The sequence below is a fragment of the Agelaius phoeniceus genome, chromosome 13 (assembly GCF_051311805.1).
Source record: "Agelaius phoeniceus isolate bAgePho1 chromosome 13, bAgePho1.hap1, whole genome shotgun sequence".
NCBI classification, from domain to species: domain Eukaryota; kingdom Metazoa; phylum Chordata; class Aves; order Passeriformes; family Icteridae; genus Agelaius; species Agelaius phoeniceus.
In genome coordinates, this window is record NC_135277.1 from 2,384,991 (window position 1) to 2,394,937 (window position 9,947).

General features: G+C 45.1%; 1 protein-coding gene across 1 annotated transcript; it reads left to right on the top strand.

Annotated features, from left to right (window-relative positions):
• Positions 1-176: 176 nt before the first annotated feature.
• INTS14 (integrator complex subunit 14) lies at positions 177-9,887 on the top strand. The gene is made up of 12 exons (XM_054642051.2): positions 177-493; positions 592-866; positions 2,016-2,123; positions 3,856-4,011; positions 5,015-5,133; positions 5,548-5,690; positions 6,426-6,518; positions 7,005-7,149; positions 7,403-7,536; positions 7,634-7,752; positions 8,129-8,194; positions 9,058-9,887. Exons 2-12 carry the CDS (start codon positions 645-647, stop codon positions 9,307-9,309), a joined length of 1,557 nt encoding a protein of 518 aa, XP_054498026.1. The 5' UTR covers positions 177-493; positions 592-644; the 3' UTR covers positions 9,310-9,887.
• The last annotated feature ends 60 nt before the right edge of the window (positions 9,888-9,947 follow it).

A 9,947-nucleotide genomic window follows, 5' to 3' on the forward strand; every position in this document is an offset into this window, starting at 1 on the left:
CCCAGCCGGGATGCTTATCCATAAACCCTTCTCCACACAGAGCGGTCACTTGTGGTGCTATTTTACATGGGCACCACATTCCCTCAGCACGGCCATCCCACATTCCCGCTTCCCGCGCGGTGTCAGCCCTCACGGACTGCGTGAGGCGCGGCCCGGGCGGGAAGGGCCGCGCCATCCGGCCGGACGCGTTCCGTGCCGGACGCATGGCGGCGCGGCGCGCCGGGGTGTGCAGCAACGTTTCCCTTCCGCCGCCCCGCTCCGTGCCCGCCGCCGCCGCTCGGCCCGGGAGCGCTCCGGGACAGCCCCGCTGAGGGCGAAGGCTCGTAGGGAGGGCTGGATCTCTGCCCGACCGGCAGGGCTGCTCCTTTTCCCTAGCGAGGCTCAGCTCCTGCCGTCTCCAGGCCTTGCGCTGTGCCCGGCTGGAAATGCCGTGCGGGGTTCAGCGTGTATTCACCTAATCTGTGCTCAGCCCCTCGTTCTGAGGGGGACAAGGGTAATTGTCGCTTCTCCCCGGGGTCAGCGTGAGGGGGCGAGACACGCGGCTCCCCGGGTGCAGCTTTGGTGGTGATTTGTGCCTTCCCTCCCCTGCAGGCAGGTGATCCCGGCCGAGCCCGTCCGCGAGGGCGGCCCAGGAGCTGCTCGCCATGCCCACGGTGGTGGTGATGGACGTGTCGCTGTCCATGACGCGGCCCGTGTCGGTGGAGGGCTCCGAGGAGTACCAGCGCAAGCACCTGGCTGCCCACGGGCTCACCATGCTCTTCGAGCACATGGCCACCAACTACAAGCTGGAGTTCACGGCCTTGGTGGTGTTTTCATCCCTCTGGGAGCTCATGGTGCCTTTCACAAGAGACTACAACACACTCCAGGTAGGGGGTGTGAACACTGAAGCAGTAAAACGTCGACATTTTTAAAAATCAGCCAACTGTGCTACCAAAGCAGGGTGAAGTTGTGTGATTTGGTATCATCCTGTGCACAACGTCTTGAATTAAGTGAGTTTGTCCTCGTTTTAAGGGCAGGTGAAATGAGTGATTTCAAAGTTCAATCAGTGATTGAACTTTGCACCTTTGCAGGTGAGCACTGGGGTGTGGCTCATTGACTCTAAAATGGGATGGAGTTAAAAATGGGATGGAGGGTAGGGCTGCGTGATGAAGCTCCCCAAGTGGGTCTGTGGTGTCACTGGTTTTATGTTCAGTTATTGGTTTGCTTTTGATAAACAATGCAGCTGACAGGACCATTTAGAAAGGCTTTGGTAAAGCTGCTGTTGAGAGTGTGTAGATGTCAAAACAGTGCAATAGTGAGAATAAGAGATCTTAGGCCTCACAGATGTGGTGGGAAGTTGTGAGGAGGAAATGGGAAGGAGAAGGTCCAAGAGGGAAGTTTCACATGAGTGCAGTAAGGCACTGGAGCCTGTGAATCCAGTAAAATTTGTACATTTATATCTGACCCTCACATGCAGGGGGAAATGACACATTGCTCAGGGCACCATGGTTTGGGTTTGTCCATTGGGGAAAGAGATTTTTAAAGCTGTTCTCTGTTGTGTTTGCAGTTTAGCAGGAGGGTGCCAGTGCATCCTCTCTGATTAATTTTCACTTCCTTAAGAGTTCATTTGAGGAACTTTGCAAGCCAGGAGCCCAACCAGGCTCCTTTAGCAAGTTCATCTCACAGCTGCACCCTGATGATGCTGTGTTGAGTGTGAGGTTTTCATTCCTAGGAGAAAAGCTGCTTTATGGATGCAGATGTGAGTTTTGGGTTTGTCACTCTCTCTCTGCCAAAGAGTTTTTGTGAAATAAACTCCTTGTGGTCTCTGCTCTGACACCTGTGAGGATTTTCTCAGCTAAATGTTTCCTGTTAGGTGTTGCCTCAGGTTTTCATTTTTTAAGACGTTCAAAGGTGTTTTTTCACTGTTAAAGAGCTGTGTTGATAATATTACAGTTCCTTGAAAGCCAGGAGAGCCTGCTGGGTGTGTCCTGGCAGGGATGCTCCCCCAACAGTGACTGTGGTGTTTGTCTTTGCAGGAAGCCCTCAGTAACATGGATGATTATGACAAAACCTGTTTGGAGTCAGCGCTGCTGGGGGTTTGCAATATTGTCCAGCAGGAGTGGGGGGCAGCAATTCCTTGCCAGGTATGGCTGATTGCTCTGGTTTAAGTTCACTGCATGTTTAGTTATCCCTGGCAGGGAGATTGGAACTTGGTGATGTTTAAGACCCTTCCAACCCAAACCATCCTGTGATTCTGTGATTGATTCTGTCCCTGTGAGTTGCACATAGAAATGTAAATGTAATTTGAAGGTTTGGAATGCTCTTAGGCATGCTTTGTACAAAACCAGAAAGAATTAGTATTTTGGCTAAACCTGCAGTATGAACAGAAGGTGATCTTTATAAAAATATTCAGCAACAAAAAAACCCGAGACTGTTTCCTGCCCAATGTGTTCTTTAGTGCAGTGGATTGTAAAACGTGGCTCAGGAGCACTGTTGTGCAGGCCTGGTGTTTGGTCTGGATGCAGTCTGCTGTCCCAGGAGCCTCAGTCCCTTTGGAAAGGGTGTAGTCCCACATCAAGAGCCTCTCCCCTCCAGTCCTTGATGGTTTCCAGGGCTTTAACAATCCCAGCTCTCAACCAACAGCGTGGGGCTGCTGCTGCTGAGTGTGTTTTGATCTGACTTCTCTCCCAAATGAGTCATTTGCCATGCAGCTGCTCACACCCCCCATTCAGCCCTGCAAGCTCTCAGCCTTCCAAATCTGCTGCCTTTTATGGCAGAGTTTGCTTTAACCCTTGGTTTCTGAGACACTTGATTTAAGTTCAGCAATATTGCAGCTCGGTGAGCTGGGAAGATGCCTGAAGCAATATTCCTTGAGGAGAAAAAGGATAGAGATTTATTGGTTAGGCAGTGTTTCATCATCCAACACGGGCAAAAGGCACCTTGGCACAGCAAACAACAAGAAAGATGTGAAAACCAAGCAGAGATTAGACCTCAACTATTTTGTCTCTCATTTGTGCCATAGCTCACTTCACTGGCACTTCAGGTGCTGGGATGGTGGAGGGCACTGAGGAATGTACTGTGCAGCCTTGGAGTGGTGGAAAACATCACTGGTGAGCACCAGTTCTGAGGAGACTGTGAGAGAGGCTGAGGATGCAGGGAGAATACAAATCTGGATGTAGCAATTACACATGGAGTTTCAGCTGGATTTGATTTTCCTTACCTAGCAGCCAGAAATCATTCCTGCTGTTGCCATGCAGCATTGAAGGAGCAGCTCTTTTACTCCTCTGGAAGCTGGGTCACAGCTGAGTGTAAATAATCCCATTATTCAGTGTAATTAGTGCAGGTTTCCACAGGGATTGACTCTGGATGTGCAATTGAATGGAAAAGTGTGTGGTTTTGATATAGTAGTTCTGCTGCAAAATGGGAGCATAATGCAGCTGTATTTGCAAAGCATTAAGATCACTAATAGCACCCTTTTCTGAGGTTTCTGTGGCTTGTAGTGGAAGTTGAGTTGCTCTCCAGATTCTGCAGAAGAAATGGGCTTTATCATCCATTTGAAAATAAACCTGGAGTCCTTGAGTCCAGCAGCAAGAGGCTGGTTTTTGGCTGTGTAGCCACTGTGCTTCTAGTGTGCATTTAAATATATGAGATTCAAATGTTGGTGCAATTGCCTAATGCCAAGAAATTGTTTATTTACCATTCACACCGTGTAAACCACCAGGGTTCAGTCTTCAATTTCTCCTTGATTGTGGGGTTCCTTTTTGCCCAGCCCGGTGGAGGAAACCCGCTGGGATAGGGAGTTTGGGTGGGAGCAGGTGCTGCAGGAAGGCTCCTGCAGTGCAGCTGGAAGTGTCTCACCGTCCCCCGTCCCCGCAGGTTGTCCTGGTCACCGACGGCTGCCTGGGCATCGGCCGGGGCTCCCTGCGCCACTCCCTGGCCACCCACAGCCAGCGCAGCGACAGCAACAGGTTCCCACTGCCCTTCCCGTTCCCGTCCAAGCTCTACGTCATGTGCATGGCCAACCTGGAAGAGGTGATGTTTTATTCTTTGTTCCACTGGGTAATTGTTGGTCTTGTCTGAGCTAACGGCCAGGTCAGCACAAAACATTCTGTTGATGTTCTTGTGCTGAAGGTTTAGTTGGCATTCTGGTGCTTAGTTCTTGGGTGAAAGAGAATTTAAGTTTTATTATTGCACTGTTATTATCTACTGCAACTGCTTTATTACCATAGTCTTTATAAATCGTGTCAGTTTGTCCCTGGGGAATATTATGGAATTTTAATGTCTCTGTTTATATTACTACTGCATTAATTACGTTGAATGCTTTTGGGGCTCTTCTTAATCTACAGTTAAGTTCTTGAATAAATTACTTGTGTTGCAAAGATGCTTAACACTTAAGACACAGTAGCTGTGTGTAGAAATGTGAGAGGGGAAAACTGAAGTCTCCAAGCCAGTGTTCAAAACATCTTCCCTTGGTTTTGAAGGAAAGGTGTCAATTTTCTTCCTCCTTTCTCTTTCTCTTGCAAATTTCAATCCCAGCTTTAAAAATCTTCACAGGAGTCAGAATTCTGCTGCATAAACATTTGTTTAAAAAGAAGCCTATTTGACTAATACTCATTAGATTAAGTTTTATTAATAGCATTGCTTTTGATTTGACACCTGTATTCTTGTGTCCTTCACAGAAGGGTTTTCTGCTTAGGCATCAGTTAGATGTCTCACTTCATGGTCTCTGTCAAGGATGACTCTTTTGATTAAGCTGGTGGATTAAAGCACTGTTAACATCTCAAAATAACTGGGAAAATATTTAAAATAAATATTTAAAATAAATAATCTATTTCTGATAAGTAATAAGAGAACATTGCCAGGGAGACAAAGAATGTTGATTTATTTGGAAAGGAGAGAGAGAACAAAAAATCATGGGAGCATCCAATCAGATGCTTTTTGCTGTGTTGTGTATATTTTCTTTAAAAATACTGGTTAGTACAAAAGAGACTAAAAAGAACACTCAACAAAAATATTTCCCTTTCTTTTTCTACAGCTTCAAAGCACAGATTCCTTAGACTGCCTGGAACGGCTCATTGATTTAAACAATGGGGAAGGGCAGATTTTCACCATTGATGGCCCCCTGTGCCTGAAGAATGTGCAGTCCATGTTTGGGTGAGCACACTTGTAGATAACAGACCTTTGGGAAGGTCTCCAGTTGGTATCTCAAAAGGAAAACAAATACAATAAGAAATTTGGTGATATGAGATGTTCTAATTAAATTCTTTATTTTTTAATCTTGTTAACTGTAATTTCATCTTGGCCTTCACTGGTTATGGTCAATATTTATTTAGTCATTGTAACCAAACTGTAGCATCTGTTTATGCTTGGCAGATAAAAGACAGTAATTTCCATAATTACTGTTCATTTTCCATGAGTGGGATAATGCTGCTTTGTTTCATGATTTAGCAACACTAGAACTATTGAATTAACTGTAGTTTAAAAAGTTTTGGGAGCTAAATTAGTGTGCTTTAGACAACCTATTTTCATTTAATATGTATTATGTTTTCCTTAATAACTGTGTTCTAGAAAGCTAATAGACCTGGCTTATACACCATTCCATGCTGTCCTCAAGTGTGGCCACTTAACATCTGATGTGCAAGTATTTCCCAGACCAGAGCCTTTCATTATAGATGAGGAAATAGACCCCATTCCTAAAGCAATTAATACAGGTAACAAATCTTTGATTGCTTTTTTACTAAAATCCATTTGATTTGTGCCCTTTCACTACCACCTCTCATCCTGTGGAGTTATTGCCTCGTCCACTTTGTCTCTGCAAGGATCAGTCTCTGATTGTGTAATTTTTTGATGTATGTGTGACACCAAGGAACAAAAATATCATCCTGCTTCATCCATGTGTACCTGGCTAAAGGGCTGCAGTAGGGTAGAGGCACTTCCAGAGCTCAGGGTGACAACTTCTAGGGGTAGAGACTGGGAGACAGCCACAGGTTGCTTTCCATGAACGTCCTCATAAGCTTCAGGGAAGAGAAATTATTTTTAAAAACAACTGTACAAAGAAAAACCTTCCCAGCCCTCCTGTTAGTGGACACAGTTCCCATGAGTAGCAGGTATTTGCTTTTTCTCTTCTGGAATTTGTAAGACAGCAGTGGATTGTGTGCAGTGTAAATACCAAGGTGCTCAGTTCTGTAACTGTCCAGCAGCACAGCTCATGGGCAGCAGTCTGTGTGTGCTGAAAGTCATCTTCAAAAGTTGTGTGTTTTATGTATTTCTAACTTATTAACACCTTTGCACCCCAGTTCAGTAAGGGTTCTCTTGTGCTACCTTTAGTCATTGCTTCAGAAAACCTGTTGGTGGTGATGTTAAATAGCCTCTGAATACATTTCAGTTATTTCCAAATATGACTTAAACTGTCTTTAATCTGATTTAAATCTGTTGTCTCCCTGCAGATCTAGAAATTGTTGGGTTTGTAGATATTGCAGACATTTCCAGCCCTCCTGTCTTGTCCAGACACTTGGTACTGCCCATTGCACTTAACAGAGGTGAGCAAGTTGGGTTTATTTCAGCAAAAACTACTTTAAGCTTCACTTGTAATGAGGTTTGGACAGGTTTTTTCGCTTTATCAAAATACCAGATGTCATAGTTGTGTGATTGCATTAAAATTAAAACCTTGACCACAAGCTCTCTTATTTTGCATACTGTGTTCTTTGTGAAGCTCACAGAGGGGCCAGGGTCCTTACAACATCATTATTAATAGAACATCTAAACATACAGTTCAGAATAATAATGAGCCATGAAATATGTGGTGCAAGATGAATATTTAATGCCCTTGAGTACAATGCAGTGGAACATTTATGTATCATTATTGTGCCACTTTGCCCAAGCAGTTCATTCTGCAGCTGTTTGTTCTACAAAAGTATTAATTAACTCTTGGAGGCAGACAGTAAAGGGTGGTGTCATGGAAACAGATCTCTTGTGTTTGAATTTATTCTCATGTTTTCTCTTTGTTTGCTTTGATTCTTCCCCAGAGGGGGATGAGGTGGGACCTGGGATCACAGATGACACTGAAGATGAGAATTCAGCTAATCAGATTGCTGGGAAAATCCCCAACTTCTGTGTTTTATTACATGGCAGCCTGAAAGTGGAAGGCATGGTGGCTCTCGTCCAGTTGGGGTATGGAGCTGGATGTCTGCCTGAAAAATCTCTTACTTTGCTCATTTATACTTTATTTATAAATTATGCTTATTTATATCTGTATTCTGTGCAGAACTCTGCACTGCTAGACTAAGCTGTGGATTTGTAATTGCAGATTTGTTTCTGTCAGTACAAATTGCAAACATTGAGCCTCCACACAGTGAGAGGGAGGCACATTCTACGCAGAGAGGGGGAAGATTTTCAGCCTTTGAGGGTTTGCTCTTTTCCACAGGCCAGAGTGGTATGGAATGCTTTATTCTCAAGCTGATAGCAAGAAGAAATCAAACCTCATGATGTCTCTCTTTGAACCTGGTCCTGAGCCCCTCCCATGGCTGGGGAAGATGGCACAGCTTGGCCCCATTTCAGGTACTGGTCACACTCCTCTGAGTAACTCTTAACCATTCTGTGTGAATGATCTCGGCAATTCTTGGTTGCTAAGTCTATAATTTATTTTTTCACCCAGATGCAAAAGAAAATCCTTATGGAGAGGATGACAACAAGAGCCCTTTCCCTTTGCAGCCCAAGAACAAGCGCAGCTATGCTCAGAATGTCACTGTCTGGATCAAACCCAGTGGCCTCCAGGTAATGAGCCAGGTTGTGCTGCTTTACCTGGAGCAGCAGGAGCCATCTCAGCAGGAACTGCAGTCTGTGCATGTCTTGCCCATTTAGAGTAATTGCTTTATTGCTTTTCTTTCATTTTTATAAACACTGCCTCTTTACAATGTCATGATTAAAATGCAATCAGAAAGCATAGCTTGTTTAATGAGAGTTGTGTCTCCAGTGGAGCATCTGGCTTGGTTTATTTGATTTAGTATAATTACCAGTTATGTTTCTGCCTTTGTGAGCTGCAGTTTTGTCAATGGTCAGGATAATTTATCCATAAAGAGTTGGGGGTTGTTCTGCAGCTTCCCCCAGAAGCTGGCAAGATTTTTGGATTTTTTTTTTCTCTTTTCTGCAGACAGATGTACAGAAGATCTTGAGAAACGCAAGGAAACTCCCTGAAAAAACACAGACCTTCTATAAAGTGAGTAACATTCCAGGCTGGCTAAGTTTGCTCCACAGTGATGGTGGTGCATTTGACAGAGGAGCCACAGTGTGCTCTGTTCAGGCTTGCAGTGCTCTGCAATAACTTACAGGCTGGTTAGGTGAGACCAGGGGGTCTCATTTCAATGGTCTGGCACTACATTTTGTGGCACAGATGTGTCATGTCTACAAAAAGTAGACATGACACAAAGTGCCCTCATGACCTCTGCTACTTCCATGGTGAACTTCTATGCTGTTGTCCAGGCAGAAATGAACAGGGATCAGAGAGGAATAGGAACACAGATGTCATTCTGAGTCTGGAAAATGTGTCCTCCATTTCATCTACAACTGAAGCAGAGAAAGACCAAGTTCCAGGCACATTTGGCCACACTATAATGATCCATAACCAGACTGTAGCTGGAGGTAATTATTCCTCTTGCAAGCTTAGTGCTGAAGCAGTTTGGTATTGCAGCCTCCAGAGACCTGAAGAATGAATACCCTGCCTAAGTGCACATAAGCACTGTTCAGTTTATAGGGAAGAAAAATCAATGTGTCTACATTTTACTGGACACTGTGGTCAAAGGCAGCAGTCAGTCAGTGAAGCCTAAGCTGGAGCCCTGCTGGGACACAGACAAAGCAGGCAGGTACAATAGCTGAATGCACAAAAGGAAGAAGTGGAGGTTTATAGGAAAGGATCAAGGGAAGACCACTGTCATCTTCAGCCCTGACTTTCTGTCTGTGAGCAGCTGGGCACTTTCCAGCAGCTGCACTGTGAGTAACATCACCTTTAAAAACTGATACAAGAAACCCACGTTTGATGTTGAGGCTTGGAGTGGCTTTAAAAGGGGTTTTGTGTCTTTGCAGGAGCTGAACCGTTTGCGAAAGGCAGCTCTGGCCTTTGGCTTCCTGGAGCTGCTGAAGGGCGTGGCAGACATGCTGGAGCGGGAGTGCACGCTGCTGCCCGACACCGCCCACCCCGACGCCGCCTTCCAGCTCACACACGCGGCCCAGCAGCTCAAAGTGGCAAGTACTGGGGCCTCGGAATACGCTGCCTATGATCACAACATTGCTCCTCTGCAGACTGACTTTTCCAGCAGCAGCACTGAGAGAATGTGAAGCCTCCATTTTGGGAGCTTCTCTAAATTAAGGCTCAAGCAGTTCAGATTTTCTTCTGGCCTGTTCAATCACTGTTTGAAGAACTTCCTATCCAAACCGGGAAGTTTTGCATCAGTGCTCTCTAAACAAACGTAGCTCATTTGTGGTGGCTGTTAGTCAGACCTGGAAACTGTGGAAAGTGTCCCAAACCCAGTGGTGGTGTTGGATGATGGGTGGAAGTTATTTAGTACATGTGAGGAGAGAAAAAAATGCCGTTGGCAGCTCTTGGATTTTGGCCTTCCCAAAATGTAGTTACTACACAATTGAACTTGCTGGTGAAAGTATCCTAAAAGGCAGCTACTACACTTTACACATCAACTTGATTAGTCCAAAGAAAGGTGTGAGAAGCAACCTGCAAGATCAGATACAAAACTGATTTTGGGGTGTTGGCCCTGACTTTATGCCCAACTTGACCAACAGTTTGTACTAAGCATTATCACTTGCATTGCAGTGCTTTTGCTTCTGAAACTTGATCTTGGGACACATGTTTTTTTTATTTGCATAATACAAATAAAGAGTAACTCTTCATGAAAATTTAAGTTGGATTTGTTCCATTTTCATAGCAGGCCCAAAAGACTGACCTGGTGAAGGCTCAGGTC